At 45.5% G+C, this 15,958-nt stretch overlaps 1 protein-coding gene across 8 annotated transcripts in view; it reads right to left on the bottom strand.

Annotated features, from left to right (window-relative positions):
• Positions 1 to 791: 791 nt before the first annotated feature.
• PLS1 (plastin 1) overlaps positions 792 to 15,958 on the bottom strand; it is a 55,393-nt gene continuing 40,226 nt past the window's right edge. For 5 of the 8 annotated variants that reach the window (XM_064165108.1, XM_064165105.1, XM_064165106.1 and 2 more), the window contains 6 exons: positions 14,035 to 14,113; positions 10,031 to 10,145; positions 8,663 to 8,796; positions 6,788 to 6,911; positions 3,591 to 3,715; positions 792 to 1,960 (listed from right to left, as the gene is read on the bottom strand). In XM_064165108.1, the coding sequence (XP_064021178.1) occupies positions 1,825 to 1,960; positions 3,591 to 3,715; positions 6,788 to 6,911; positions 8,663 to 8,796; positions 10,031 to 10,145; positions 14,035 to 14,113 (713 nt within the window). In that variant the 3' untranslated portion in view covers positions 792 to 1,824. Of the gene's footprint in view, positions 1,961 to 2,704; positions 2,825 to 3,590; positions 3,716 to 5,947; positions 6,087 to 6,787; positions 6,912 to 8,662; positions 8,797 to 10,030; positions 10,146 to 14,034; positions 14,114 to 15,958 lie in introns of those variants that run through there. The other 3 variants (XM_064165110.1, XM_064165111.1, XM_064165112.1) reach the window with 3 other exon arrangements.

Here is a 15,958-nt window from a genome sequence, read left to right on the forward strand (position 1 = left end):
CAGTAAACAGAGAGGTCTCTATCCAAGCCCTTACTTCTCACACTTACCTCTATCCTCTATTGTCCACACCTTGAGTACTGTGTTCAGTTCTGGGCCCCCCAGTTTAGGAGGGACATTGAGATGCTTGAGCGTGTCCAGAGAAGGGCAACGAGGCTGGAGAGAGGCCTTGAGGAGAGGCTGAGGGAGCTGGGATTGGTTAGCCTGGAGAAGAGGAGGCTCAGGGGTGACCTTATTGCTGTCTACAGCTACCTGAGGGGTGGTTGTGGCCAGGAGGAGGTTGCTCTCTTCTCTCAGGTGGCCAGCACCAGAACAAGAGGTCACAGCCTCAGGCTGCGCCAGGGGAAATTTAGGCTGGAGGTGAGGAGAAAGTTCTTCCCTGAGAGAGTCATTGGACACTGGAATGGGCTGCCCGGGGAGGTGGTGGAGTCACCATCCCTGGGGCTGTTCAAGGCAGGATTGGACGTGGCACTTGGTGCCATGGTCTGGCCTTGAGCTCTGTGGTAAAGGGTTGGACCTGATGATCTGTGAGGTCTCTTCCAACCCTGATGATACTGTGATACTGTGATACTGTCATAGAATAAATGGATGCATCTTCTACTAAGAGGTTGTGCAAGGTACCGAGGATGTAGGCTCATCATGATTCTTGACTTTTGCCACGCTTAAGACTGTGGTAGAAGCTGAGAAAGTTGCAGCTTCATAAAGAAACCAACCAACCAAAACCACGCTTTCCCTTCAGTTTTCTTTCTTTGTGCTTGGCTTCTGTTATATTAAAGAGGCAGTTTATAAAAAGGTACAGCTGCAGAGGGAGGAGTATAAATACTTTAATAAATAATTACAAACTCCTCTTTCTAGACAAAATCTCTGCACACAATATACACTTTTTAGGAAAATCAAAAGGAGTAATCTATAGAAATGCAATACCTTAATGTTAACTCCCAGACTGGGACTGGCCAGCTCTTGGCTGTTCTCTTTACACAGTATTTTATGAAAAAAAGGAGGGGGGGGGGAATCAGACTCTTAGTTGAACTGAAAACCTACTGCATTTGCAGACCTGATGATGACAGAATTATCTTTCTGGTTACTATTTTGCAGTCTGTATCTTAAGAAAAAACCAGCAAAGTTTCTCATCAGTAACAGAGCAAAGCCACTACACATACTTAAAGATTATTCCCACTAAAAACATTTCACCAGTTTATCAATATTCATTAGTTTTCAGACATTCCCATAGACCTTCACCTGCTTCCACCAAAATCAATTGTGTGACTCATTGACTTCAACAGGAGTGAAGCCCTCCAAGAGTAAGGCAAAGACAATACCTGTCACGCAGTCAGGAGTAATGCAACAGGATTGGAATGCACCTTGAGACTTGGATGACAACATGTAAGTGACACCCATAGGAATCAAACAATGTTTCAAAACAGGTCTTGAAATAACGTTAAGTAAAATGATGCAGATTCTCACAATCCTAGAGAAACTGATAGAAATGCAGCTTGATTAATATGCTGTGGGGTGGTTTTTAAACAATACAAATCTGTGCTGCTAATTCGGTGATTAATAGATTCTGAAAACACTATCCATAAGTGATCAATGTGCTATGAAACCGAATCAGATTTTACCTAAAACACATTCTAACAGTGTTTAGAGCGAGTACATTTGTGCACACAAGTTCTCTCATGCTCAGGAGTACATTTGTGCACACAAGTTCTCTCATGCTCAGGAGTACATGTGTGCACACAAGTTCTCTCATGCTCAACTTCAGAACTCTGTAAACGGCGAGGCAGTCATTGTGCATAACATGGCAGAAAGTTCTGTTCCATATTTTCATTACTTGATTTTGTTCAGTCCTCTTCCCATCAAACATGCAAACACTGTCATCACCATTTTTGGCTTCACTTCCACCAGATCATCTGGGAGAGCATATATACGAGCACCAATTTTCCGAGCAACTGAAATGGCATATCTTGGAAAAGAAGAGAAAATAACTGTTACTTTTCTTCTTTGCATCTACTAGTGTGCCAAGATACACAGCAATAGATTGTAAATAACAGGATATGCCTCTTCAGGCAGTATTCAATGCTCCCTGAGAAAATGGACATCACTGTGAAGAAAGTAGGTGCTAGCAATTGTATTGGCAGACCTCTTGTTACTGGTTATCAAAGCATTTATTTTTGCCAGAACCAGTAAGGGTTAGGGCAGGCTACTAATAAACGAGTTGGAGTGAGTGCAGTAGTGGTAGGTCACATTGGCCATGAATTTAAAGTCACAGAATGCCAGACTGCATGGGACCACAAGGATCATCTGGTCCAAACTTCCTAGGTAACAGCCTAGCTAAAATGAGATGGCTCAGTGTCAAGGTGGGTCTTGAAACTACCCAATGGAAGGAAATCCACTACTTCCCTTGGGAGATTGCTCCCATGCCTAACTGTTCTCATGGAGAAACATTTTCTTCTGGATTCCACTGTGAAGCTCCCAAGCAGTAATTTGTCCCCATTGCTCCCATCTTTTCCATAGAACTCTTTGTAAATGGGAGTCTCCATCCTCTTAAAAAGTTTAAATATGCTAGAAAATTCATAATATTAGATTTTATTGTATATTCTACTTGAAATAAGTTAATATGAAATATCTGATAAAAAACAGTAAGTCATAAAATCATAAAACTGTTTCAGATGGAAGAGACCTCACCAGTCATGAAGTCCAACCATCAACCTAAGGCCATCATGGCTATTAAACCATGTCCCAAAGTCCAGATCCACATGTTTCTTGAACACCTCCAAGGACAGTGACTCCACCACCTCCTTGGGAAGCCTGTTCCAATGCCAGACCTCTATTGCAGGGAAGAAACTGTTACTAATATCCACCCTAAACCTCCCTGCACACAGTTTCAGGCCATACTAGGGGGAAGAGATCGACCCCCATCTCTGATTTCCTAACCAAAAAAACAGTTCATTACACAATGATTTCACTCACACATTCCATAGAATCACCTGGGTTGGAAGGGACCTCTAAAGGTCATCTAGTCCAACCCTCCTGCAGTGAGCAGAGACATCCTCAACTAGATCAGGTCACCCAGAGTCTTGTCGAGCCTCACTTTGAATATCTCCAGGGATAGGGCCTCAACTATCTCTCTGGGCAACCTGTTCCAGTGCCCAACCACCCTCACTGTAAAGAGCTTGTTCCTAACAAGTCTAAATCTCCTTTCTGGCAAACCACTGGCCCTTGTCCTATCACTGCAGACCTTTGGAAACAGTCCCTCTTCAGTCTTCTTGCAGGCCCCCTTCAGGTACTGGAAGATGGAGATTTTGTCTTCCCAGAGCCTTCTCTTCTCCAGGCTGAACAACCCCAGCTCTCCCAGGAGGTCACAAACCTGATTTTCACACACAGTGGGAGGGACCTCACCACCCTGGCCCCCACCTTGTGACTTTTTAACTTGGAAGGTGTTGGGAAAAAGACTGCCAGTAAAGACTGTGGAAAAAAAATTTGAGGACCTCAACCTTCTCATCTGTTCTCGTTCTTCATGGGGGTATGTTATCTTTTACCTCCCTTACCTTCCTGCACCTTAGGGAAACACAAAGCATTATTATGAAACTTACTTAGCATTATTCAATTTATCTTCATAAGAAAGATCTTCTCTCTTGACCATTTCTGGACGAACTGCTTTTGGTGCAATGGCATCTATTAAATCTAGTACAGGTAAACTGGTGCTAATTGATCTGTCCTAAAAGAAAAGACACCAAAGATTATGTAAGAAATTTGCTTTGATTATTCCAGCTTCACAATGCAAAAAGACCTTCAGCAAATCTTACACACTTATTGAAAGATAGAAACAGCTTTGGGTACTTTATTGCAGGAAAGGTTTTATCCTTTCCTTTATGAGGTCTACTATTCTTTTCCACAATCAGAGAATCAACCAGGTTGGAAGAGACATCCAAGCTCATCCAGCCCAACCTAGCACCCAGCCCTAGCCAATCAACTAGACCATGGCACTAAGTACCCCATCCAGTCTCTTCTTCAACACCTCCAGGGACAGCAACTCCACCACCTCCCTGGGCAGCCCATTCCAATGCCAATCACTCTCTCTGCCAACAACTTCCTCCTAACATCCACCCTAGACCTCCCCTGGAACCACTTGAGACTGTGTCCCCTTGTTCTGTTGCTGGTTGCCTGGCAGAAGAGACCAACCCCACCTGGCTACAATGTCCCTTCATGTAGTTGTAGACAGCAATGAGGTCAGCCCTGAGCCTCCTCTTCTCCAGGCTAAACAGGCCCAGCTCCCTCAGCCTCTCCTCACAGGGTTTGTGTTCCAGGCCCCTCACCAGCTTCATCGCCCTTCTCTGGACACATTCCAGTATCTCAACATCTTTATTGAATTGAGGGGTCCAGGACTGGACACAGTTACACTTGGTGTTGATATTATTATTAGATAAATGGTTCACATGTATTTAATGGAAGAAATTTTCCCCTTTCCCTAAGGAATGAAGGGAACTCTGAAAGAAGTCCAAGGACCAGACTTTCAAGACAACAAGGAGGTATTTACATTCCCCAACTACTTTTCTTCTTTTCCTGTAATGGAACTATTTTCTGCAGTAGTTTATGGCTCACTGTTTGTACAGTTTTTCATCTTAGCTGGTATTCTGAGCTAGCACAAGCAGTTTGTGCAAAGATCCTTTTCTCCCCTTGCAACAGGCTGCCTGTTGCCAGCAGGCCTGGTGTCACGTAAACTAATTACGATCAAACCCCCCAATTTCTGCTGCTGACACCAGGTTTGGAACCAGGCATTGATCTGCTGGCTCTTACTGTTTCTTGTTTCACCATTCCTTGCAACCAGAAGGACAGACAAGAGCACTACTGCTCCTGAACCCTTAACCAGTCATCTCAAGGCCCTGAAGTCTCTCCTGATTGACCTCAGACTTCTTGTTGCAACATCACCACTGCCTACTTGAAAAGTCAGTACTGGATAGTAATCTGAGGCTTCTACCAGGGTAAGAAGCTTTCTTTTCAGATCAAGTCCAACTGTCAACCTAACACCACCATGGCCCTTAAACCATGTCCAGGTTTCCATGTGTCCATGACTCCACCACCTCCCTCAGTAGTCTGTTCCAATGCCTAACCACTCCTTTGGAGAGACATTTTAACTAATATCCAACCTAAACCTCCCCTGGCACAATTTTAGGCCATTTCCTCTCATTCTGTCACCTGATACTAGAGAGATGAGACCAACCCCCATGTCATTGCAGCCTCCTTTTCAGGCAGTCGTAGAGGGCAATGAATCTCATAACACAGGGACCTCTCAAGTATTTACCCTTCTAGTTGCCAGTGTTCCTGTTGTGAATCTCAGGCTGGTTCTGAATACACAAGGAGCCTGTTTAAGACCATTACATTTGCACACAAGGAGAATTAATCTACCATCTCTAAAGAATGAGGTTGACATCACAGAAGAACACATCCAGAGGAGCATCACAGAGGAACACATTCAGACTTTCAAGGCCTGTCTGGATGTGTTCCTCTGTGATCTGTGTTAGATATGATTGTCCTGCTCTGGCAGGGGGGTTGTACTTGATGATCTCCTTGGGTCCCTTCCAGCCTCTAACACCCTGTGAGCCTGCGACGTAGTCCAACACAGCTGACATACATAGGACTCCTTTCGTGTTTACCACTTGAAAACTGTGAAAGAAAAACTTCCTTTATCAATTTACTGCTGTTTACCGAGCGGGAAAAGCTCCTGCTTTGTAGAGGTGTGCTGGCTATCAGCAGTGTCAGTGAAGACAAGAGATGTCGCTGGTTGACTTGGGCTCCCTCTCCTGGTTGTCACACACCAGTGTGTGTTCAGCTGTTACTGAAAACGCTCGCTTCAAATGAATTTTTAACTGAATTCCTTTTTAACCACGGCCCAGCACCACACACCCGCGGGTTCCTTTCAAATTAGTTCTTCAATTTTGGACAAGCATGAGAGTGCTGTATAAAAACATCTGGAAGAGACATGCTCTGCCCAAACGTTGGTAATTTCAGACAGAAGCCCCTGTGAAAGTTTAGCCATTTTTCATCGCTGCTGCTGTTGTTGAGGTTTGGTTTGAGTCCTACAACAGCAACTGTATTAATAAGAAACAAAAAGAAATTAAGCTTATAAATTTCACAGCCTGACAGAGCTATTTCCTCAGGCAATTATGCTAGCTGATGGGAGAGTGTGCTAGTTTGAGCCTAGCTGGGGTATTTTAGTGAGAGGAATTAGATGACAGGCTGTGAAAAGGAAACAGTGGTGATGTCTGCTGCACTCATAGGCTTGCTGAGATGTATATAAACAAGAACACAAAAACATAAGAGAGTTGCTCTCTGCCTCTGGCTGCCTCCCTTCTCTCTCTAACCTGCTGTCTGTGTGACTAATCAGTCTCCTTCCTAACCCCCCTGGCTGATTCTCCAAACTCACTTTGAACGTAAGGCAAAGACTGGGGTAAGGTAGAGGGGTGGAAAGGATGTGGAAGAGTGGTTGGGAGCCCCTCCTGGGGACTCAGGTTTCTGGGAGGGCTGTTGTGTTTCTGTGTTACTTTTTAACTTGTGTATTTCTGTAGATACTGTAAATACCTGCTTGCATATTGTGCTTAGCTGTAAATATAAAGCTCCATTCTAATTTCCATCTCAGCTAAGTCTAGTCTGGGTGATTTTCTTAAGTGTGGGGGGGCAGGGAACACCCAAACCATCACATAGAGACACTGTTAAACCCAAATTGTTACTAGATCAGGTTAAAAATCCCAGATCTGATTATATGTGGAAAGTAGTAGATTAATTTGATTACCTTGAAACTTGTAATTGAAGTTTTCTTATTTGCTTTTGCAAGTGACTGATTCACCCACTTCATAATAACATCATCATTTACTTTTTCCCCCTCTCCGAGGTCTGATAGTACATTCAGAGTGTACCTTTAGACAGAAAGTAAAAGTCTGAGTTAAAGTCGAGTTCAACCATTCCCTTTAAGAGCACAAAGCTTCAAGCAAAAGGTTAGACCACACCTTGAGTACTGTGTTCAGTTCTGGGCCCCCCAGTTTAGGAGGGACATTGAGATGCTTGAGCGTGTCCAGAGAAGGGCGACGAGGCTGGGGAGAGGCCTTGAGCACAGCCCTACGAGGAGAGGCTGAGGGAGCTGGGATTGGTTAGCCTGGAGAAGAGGAGGCTCAGGGGTGACCTTATTGCTGTCTGCAACTACCTGAGGGGAGGTTGTGGCCAGGAGGAGGTTGCTCTCTTCTCTCAGGTGGCCAGCACCAGAACGAGAGGACACAGCCTCAGGCTGCGCCAGAGGAGATTTAGGCTTGAGGTGAGGAGAAAGTTCTTCCCTGAGAGAGTCATTGGACACTGGAATGGGCTGCCCAGGGAGATGGTGGAGTCGCCGTCCCTGGGGCTGTTCAAGGCAGGATTGGACGTGGCACTTGGTGCCATGGTCTAGCCTTGAGCTCTGTGGTAAAGGGTTGGACTTGATGATCTCTGAGGTCTCTTCCAACCTTGGTGATACTGTGAAAGTATTAACAACACAGTACCAGTGCCAAGTACCTTCATAAGGTACATTAAAAACTGCTCAGTACTTTAAATCACTTTTTTGGTTGTTTCAGGAATAAAAGAACACCTTAAAACTCTTCACAGTCATTGTTACATCTTCATATATTTCACTCAGCACATCATAAATAATTTTTATTTATAAGCTTAAGTACCTCCTTACATCCAAGTCACCTTGAGTACTGACTTACAACAATGCGAGAAACAAAAAAGCAGCAGTGAGTGTTCTGGGGTAGGTGTAAGAAAGTTAACTTTGTGGAAAATGCCTGCAGTAAAATACTTTTATTTCAATAAAGTTTTTAAGTTTTTCCCCTGCTCAGCACACTAGCAAGATTTCAATTTGATCATATTTACATTAATATCACTGTGATGGCTTAAAACATTCTTCTCCTTTTGACTTCTATGGCACACATTACCTCTATTCTTCCATTTTACTTTAAATGACTCTGTACTTAGCTTGAATTTGCCTTGATATACAGAGACACATATCCATAGATGCACAGATACATATACAGAATCAGAATCATAGAATCAGTCAGGGTTGGAAGGGACCACAAGGATCAGCCAGTTCCAACCCCGTGCCATGGGCAGGGACACCCTACCCTAGAGCAGGCTGCCCACAGCCTCAGCCAGCCTGGCCTTAAACACCTCCAGGATGGGGCCTCAACCACCTCCCTGGGCAACCCATTCCAGCCTCTCACCACTCTCATGACGAACAACTTCATCCTCACGCCCAGTCTCAATCTCCCCACCTCCATTCCCCCCAGTCCTGTCACTCCCTGACAGCCTAAAAAGTCCCTCCTCAGCTTTTTTTTTTTGTAGGTCCCCTTCAGATCCTGGAAGGCCACAAGAAGGTCACCTGGGAGCCTCCTCTTCTCCAGACTGAACAGCCCCAACTCTTTCAGTCTGTCCTCATAGGAGAGCTGCTGCAACCCTCTGAGCATCCTTGTGGCCCTTCTCTGGACATGCTCCAGCATCTCCACATCCTTCTTGCAATGGGGGCTCCAGAACTGGATGCAGTACTCCAAATGGGGTCTGACCAGAGTGGAGTAGAGGGGGAGAGTCACCTCCTTTGACCTGCTGGCCAGATATGCATATCTATTGTATACTGTGGCTAACTTACCTTCTCATCAGCTGCCATATCAAAGCCAAAGTCAAAGTTGGATTACCCTCATTTAGGTCATGTCCAGCAATACCAACCAGTGAGAATCTGGCTTTAGTCTTCCCAAGTTCTACTGCATAATTGCAATTCTCAATCTGAAAAATAAACATACAGGAATGAAGAGCACACCTTAATATTTCTATCATACAGACCTATAATCTCTGTGTGCTTGGGATTCCTTTGCTTTACTGTTACCTATGGTGAGATTCAGAGCTAGTGCAAGATTTCTAGCTTTTCCACACTGTCATTACAACAAGGCAGTTTTTACTGTAAATGCAACTATGCAAAGATTCCAACAATACTTTTTTCCACACTTGAGAAAACCACATTCACTCCCACTAAAGTCAGGGATTTACACTTAACATCAAAACTGAGTTTGGAAAAGTAGAATTATAGAGTGGTCTTGGTTGGAAGGGACCTTAAAGATCACCTAGTTCCAACCTCACTGCCAGAGGCAGGGACACCTTCCACTAGACCAGGCTGCTCAAGGTTCTGTCCAATCTGGCCTTGAACATCTTCAGGGAGGGGGCACCCACAACATCCCTGGACTATTTCTTCCATTGTCTCACCAGTACTGAACATCAAAACATGTTCCTCTTAAACAAGTGGGCTTATATCTCCCCTACATTTGTGGCTTCAGAACGATCACAGAACTGAAAGCTTAGATTCTACAAATCTTGCACATATTCTCCTGGCATAACATAGAACTGCTCTGAGAAGAAACATCTCACCATAGAACAGCACCAGGCAATGGTAACTAAATGTCAGGTGTGCTAGTTTGAGCCTAGCTAGAATGCTTTGGTGAGAACAACTAGGTTACATGCTGTGCAAGGAAAACAAGGCTGATGTCCACTTCTCACATAGGCTTGCTGAGATGTATAAGAACAAGAAATCAAAACATAAATAACCCACTTCTGCTGGGGAGCTGGCTGAGCTGCATTCCCTCTCTCTCTAGCCTCTCTACCATTTCTTTAATTAATCCACTTTGCTTCCTAACCCCCTGGCCAAATCTCCATTCTTCTTGGGACTGGGGTAAAGTTGAGAGGGGCAGGGGGAAGGTGATGGGGCATTTGAGAGCCCCTCCTGGGGACTCAGGTTTCTAGGAGGGGAGTTGTGTTTCTGTATTACCTTCTACCTTGTATATTTCTGTCTATAACTGTATATACTGTAAATATCTGCTTGTACATTCTGCTAAGCTGTAAATTATAAGCTTCATTCCATTTCCAGAGCTAGCTGAGTCTAGTCTGGTTGATTTCCAAAGTGGGATGGGGGGAGCAGCCTGAAACTTTTCCTTATGAAACTGATTTCTAGCACAGAGTATCTACCAACCTTTTTCATATTGCCACCTAGTAATGGGTAGGGAGGTTTGTTGATGTGGTTCCAGTCAACAGGCACACGGATCAGGTCGTACAGTTGGAAGATTATCAAAGCGTCCGAGAGGTCGCTGTATTGGAATAAAGCAGTTTGCTGAAGTACAAAAGCCTCAGATTCACCACAAAAATATTAGCTGCTTGAGAACTCTCAGAGTTTAATGACACTGCTGAAAAAATTCACTTGCATAAAGAAAATTTTGCGTTGCTCTGGGGAGAATTGTAGAATCATTAAGGTTGGGAAAAGCCTCCAAGATCGAGTCCAACAGTCAGCCTAAGACTGCCATGGCCATTAAACCATGTCCCACAGTGCCACACCCACACAGTTTTGGAACATCTCCAGGGACAGTGACTTCCCACCTCCCTGGGCAGCCTGTTCCAATGCCTGACCATGCTTTCAATAAAGGAATTATTCTTAATATCCAATCTAAATCCCCCCTGACACAAATTCAAATCATGTCCTCTTGCTCTGTCACCTGATACTAGGGAGAAGAGACTGACCCCATCTCACTACAACCTCCTTTCAGTGAAGCTGCAGAGGGCAACGAGGTCTCCCTTCAGCCTGCAGGCTGAGGGAGCTGGGGGTGTGCAGCCTGCAGAAGAGGAGGCTCAGGGCAGACCTCATTGCAGTCTACAACTACCTGAAGGGAGGCTGTAGCCAGGTGGGGTTGGTCTCTTCTCCCAGGCAACCAGCAATAGAACAAGGGGACACAGTCTCAAAGCTGGATGTTAGGAGGAGGTTCTTCCCAGAGAGAGTGATTGGCATTGGAATGAGCTGCCCAGGGAGGTGGTGGAGTTACCATCCCTGGAGGTGTTGAAGAAAAGCCTGTATGAGTCTAGTTGACTGGCTAGGGCTGGGTGCTAGGTTGGACTGGATGATCTTGGAGGTCTCTTCCAGCCTGGTTGATTCTATGATAGCAGAAATATGGGCTGTCCACATGCCTAGAGGCAGAGCTGACTGCCCAGCCCCCCTTAAATCCCCCTCACGCAGGTAACTTTCACAGACAGCAGCTTTTCTGCCAGCCTTCTCAAGGTTATTTCTCCCTGCAGCTGCACTTCCTTATCAGAATGACCTAACGTTACCCTTCCTACTCTCCTTATTTCAGACTGCTCAAGTTTGCCCAACCCCAACAGAAGTACATTACTGGTTTAATAAGTTTTCAGTCATTTCATCTGTCATTACAGAACACAAAATTCATGTATTATACAACACAGTTATATCAACTTTCAGTAAATGTAATTCAAAGTAAAGAGACTGAGATTATTGCATCAAAAGCTTACAAGCCTTCCAGTATTTCTAGATCATTAGCAGAATATATTTCAGTCAGATACTGCTTAATGTAGCCTTACAGACCAGTTTTGAAGTTCCTCTCACACTCTGTAGAAACTTGGAGACCACTGTTTTAGTAGAAATACAATTTCTCTTCTTCCCTTCTTTTTCACAGTATCACAATATCATCAGGGTTGGAAGAGACCTCACAGATCATCAAGTCCAACCCTTTACCACAGAGCTCAAGGCCAGACCATGGCACCAAGTGCCACGTCCAACCTTGCCTTGAACAGCCCCAGGGACGGCGACTCCACCACCTCCCCGGGCAGCCCATTCCAGTGTCCAATGACTCTCTCAGTGAAGAACTTTCTCCTCACCTCCAGCCTAAATCTCCCCTGGCGCAGCCTGAGGCTGTGTCCTCTCGTTCTGGTGCTGGCCACCTGAGAGAAGAGAGCAACCTCCTCCTGGCCACAACCACCCCTCAGGTAGTTGTAGACAGCAATGAGGTCACCCCTGAGCCTCCTCTTCTCCAGGCTAACCAATCCCAGCTCCCTCAGCCTCTCCTCGTAGGGCTGTGCTCAAGGCCTCTCACCAGCCTCGTCGCCCTTCTCTGGACATGCTCAAGCATCTCAATGTCCCTCCTAAACTGGGGGGCCCAGAACTGAACACAGGACTCAAGGTGTGGTCTAACCAGTGCAGAATACAGGGGCAGAATGACCTCCCTGCTCCTGCTGACCACACCATTCCTGATGCAGGCCAGGATGCCACTGGCGCTCTTGGCCACCTGGGCACACTGCTGGCTCATGTTCAGGCGGGTATCAATCAGCACCCCCAGATCCCTCTCTGTCTGGCTGCTCTCCAGCCACTCTGACCCCAGCCTGTATCTCTGCATGGGGTTGTTGTAACCAAAGTGCAGCACCCTGCACTTGGAGCTATTGAATGCCATCCCATTGGACTCTACCCATCTGTCCAGGCAGTCAAGGTCCCGCTGCAGAGCTTTTCTGCCCTCCAACCCAGTCATGACAAAAAATACTCTGGCTTTGTCTGTGAGGTTTTTTTGTTGTTGGGTTGGGAGTTTGGTTTGGTTTGGGTTTGTGTTCTGTGGTACTCCAACTTCCTTTCTTCTCCTCCACCTCCTCCCCACGGGTTTGAATGGGAAAAGAAGGCACAAAAACTGCTTTCCCCCCTCACACACACACCCTGTGGGCCTGAGGGGGGAACAGCAAAAAGTGCTTCCCTGCCTGTGGGCTGACCCATGTGGAAGCCTAGCTGGAATCGGGTTGGCTGGGCTTTCGCACCCAGTATGAAATGGTAAATGGACACTTGGTCTAGAAAAGCTGAAATAGAGCAAGGGAGAATGGGAAGAGGTTCCTGCCTTTGGAGTTCCCATCTTGAAAGAGCTCTCGCCTTGACAGAGTGTCCAACAGGAGCAGTGTCTGCCATGACAGAATTACTGGTTTGGACCATGCCTGCTTTTTGACGGCTCCTACTTTACACCATCTCTCCCCTTTGGCACCATTCTGTGCAAACTTGCAGGCTTGGCAAGCCCTGGGGTCCTCTGAGAGAGCTGCTGGTGGCACCCTTGACCGGCTACTCTCAGACCCTGTCAGCAGCTGACTCCTGGCTGCCTCCTGAACTGAGAAGACGCTAATAGTTTGGCTCTCCCCAGCCACTGTTGAGGCAGCATGGTTCCATGGTCATCCTACTTGTGGAAGAAGTGCAAGTTTGGCAGCTCTGCCCCTTGCCTTGGGGGTTCTGCCACATGGATATAAACTTCTGGATATAGCCTGCAGTGTCAGAAGGCTCCTTCCACAGAGGAATCCAGCAAGGGATCACTGTCGAATACCTCTCTCACCTCCATGAGTAAGACCTGCTGCTCCCTTAATTCCAGTGATTTCCCATTGGAATGGGCTGCCCAGGGAGGTGGTGGAGGCACCGTCCCTGGGGGTCTTCAAGAAAAGACTGGATGAGGCACTTAGTGCCATGGTCTAGTTGATTGGTTAGGGCTGGGGGATAGGTTGGACTGGATGATCCTGGAGGTCTCTTCCAACCTGGTTGATTCTATGATTCTCTGCCCAGCCTGATTGGTAGTGGGGTAAAGCTGTATTTATAGCTTAGCTTTTCCCATTTCCTGACTTCCTAAATCTCTACATTTGTCTATAACATCTTTTTTGAAGAAGTTCCTTGTGGGAATGCAAAGTGAAGAAGGATAATAACAGGCAGATGCTGACCTTGGTTCCCACCAGCTGCTGGCCACCTTAGCTCAGAAAGGACAGATAATGGACACCTCGTTAACAAAGGAAGGCAAGGCGTGGTTTATGCTGATGGAGTGGGTTGTCCTTGACTACTTCTGCTAATGTGTAGGTGTGTGCTTTATGCCCTGAGGGTATATATTGAGAACCAAAATGATCAGTAAAGGTCTCTGGCATAATTCACCTTGAATTGTCTGGAGTCCATGTGGCATCGCCTTGACCACATTGATCTGTGGGGCCTGAACCACGTTTCCCGTGGCAAGCTAAACAGATTCCTGCAACAGTTCCTGACCAAAGTGAATCTGTAAACAAACTTCAGCTAGTTTTGTCTGTAGTTTGGGGGTGGAGTGTCCAGGAAATATAATTCTACTTTTATAATTCCTGACTCAACCACATTAATTCCCTGCCTCCACAACAGCGTGATGGTTTTAAGTGTCTTACCTGTATAAATGGTTAACATAAGGGCTTACACCCAGGGAGTTCATCCAGTTTCTGAAAGTCCTTTCTTCCTTACTCTCTCCTATAATGACAGATGGAATGCTACATTCATTATTGGAGAAAACACTTCCATAAGTAACACACAAATGATTCTCATGGCCCTTCCCCCATCCCCAACAATAAGTTCATCCTTTCCCCAACAATGGTATCTCTAGGGGTCAGTACCTGGAAGCAATCCCATCAAATCCAGTTTTGGATTTCAAAATACACCTTAGAAAAGAATTAATTTCAGAAATCTCAGCCACAATTGATTGATGTTTTCCAACATAATAAATTTTACTGATGTTTCAGCCAGCTTACCACTCATTTTTTATCTAGTAGGGATTAGGTTAAATTTCACAGGCTTGCAGGATGTTAGAGGTTGGAAGGGACCCAAGGAGATCATCGAGTCCAACCCCCGCTGCCAGAGCAGGACAATGCTACCTAACACAGATCACAGAGGAACACAGCCAGGCAGGCCTTGAAAGTCTCCAGAGAAGGAAACCCCACAACCTCTCTGGGGAGCCTGTTCCAGTGCTCTGGAACCCTTACAGTAAAGAAGTTCCCCCTTGTGTTGAGGCAGAACCTCTTGTGCTGCAACTTACACCCATTGCTCCTTGTCCTACCCCAGGGAGCAGTGAGCAGAGCCTGTCCCCCTGCTCCTGGCCAGCCCTCAGGTACTTATAAACATTTATCAGATCCCCTTTTCTCCAAATCTTCTTTTATCAAATCTTTTATCAAATCTTCTTTTTTCCAGACTAAACAGCCCCAGGTCCTCAGCCTCTCCTCATTAGCCATGCCCTCCTGTCCCCTAATCATCCTTGTGGCCCTCTACTGGACCCTCTCCAGCACATCCCTGTCCCTCTTAAACTGGGGAGCCCAAAACTGAACACAGTATTCAAGATGAGGTCTCAGCAGGGCAGAGTAGAGGGGGAGGAGAACCTCCCTTGACCTGCTGGACACACTCTTCCTAACACACCTCGGGATCCCATTTATCCTACTATACTTTATTTCTAAACTATGAGTTGCCTCATACTTGATTCAAACTAGTGCTTATTTCAAATATTCAGTCCTCAAAAACCACCAGCTGCTGACCAGTATGCTGAGCCAAAGAAAAATACTATTCAGGCAGTTGGGTGTGTTTCTCCTGCTTCATTTACAATATGTGTTTCTACTGCTTCCCACCACAACATTTACAATGCATCAGAGAATCACATTTTAAAACAGTTAATAAGAATATCAGTGGTTTTTTCCATAGAGAGACATGACAGATGATTCAAGTTTAAAAGGAATAACTTGAGAGGTTATAGTATTTGAGACAAATCCCTTTTGCTGGCTTTCTGTTTTAAGATTGTAGGCACACTGAGCTTTAAGGTGGTTTGCAGTACTTAAAAATGCTGACTGCCCAGTGCTTTTAGGAACACTTATCCATTGCAGAGAAAGCAGCAAGATTATTTAATGAACTCTTACTGGGAAAATAAAAGCATTGCTACAAACCCAGATACTCAACAACTGCACTCAGCTTTGGAATTTCAAAATGTGTGCTTAACATGGTTAAAAGAATCCACAGCAGCCAAGCAGGAGCAAGAGCATGCAGGGTGGGCAGCACCCTTTTGGAAAGCAGGAACCCAGGAATTAAACCCAGCATACTATATTTAATATGCCAATCTAAACAAATCCATTTAGCATGCAACATGGCTGAGAAGTGATCATTTGTTCCCCCTCTCTATTCTTTTGTTCAAAATATACCTTGTGATCCTATAAGGAGCATATCTTTTGCTGATTGGTGCAGCAGATAGCCAAAATCAGTGGCAAACTGCAGAAAGGGGGCAGAGAGAGGAGCAAATTTGGTAGAATCCTTTTCTTTGAGGCATCTTTTTCTTTGAGA

This window comes from Pogoniulus pusillus, chromosome 26 (assembly GCF_015220805.1).
Source record: "Pogoniulus pusillus isolate bPogPus1 chromosome 26, bPogPus1.pri, whole genome shotgun sequence".
In the NCBI taxonomy this organism is placed as follows: domain Eukaryota; kingdom Metazoa; phylum Chordata; class Aves; order Piciformes; family Lybiidae; genus Pogoniulus; species Pogoniulus pusillus.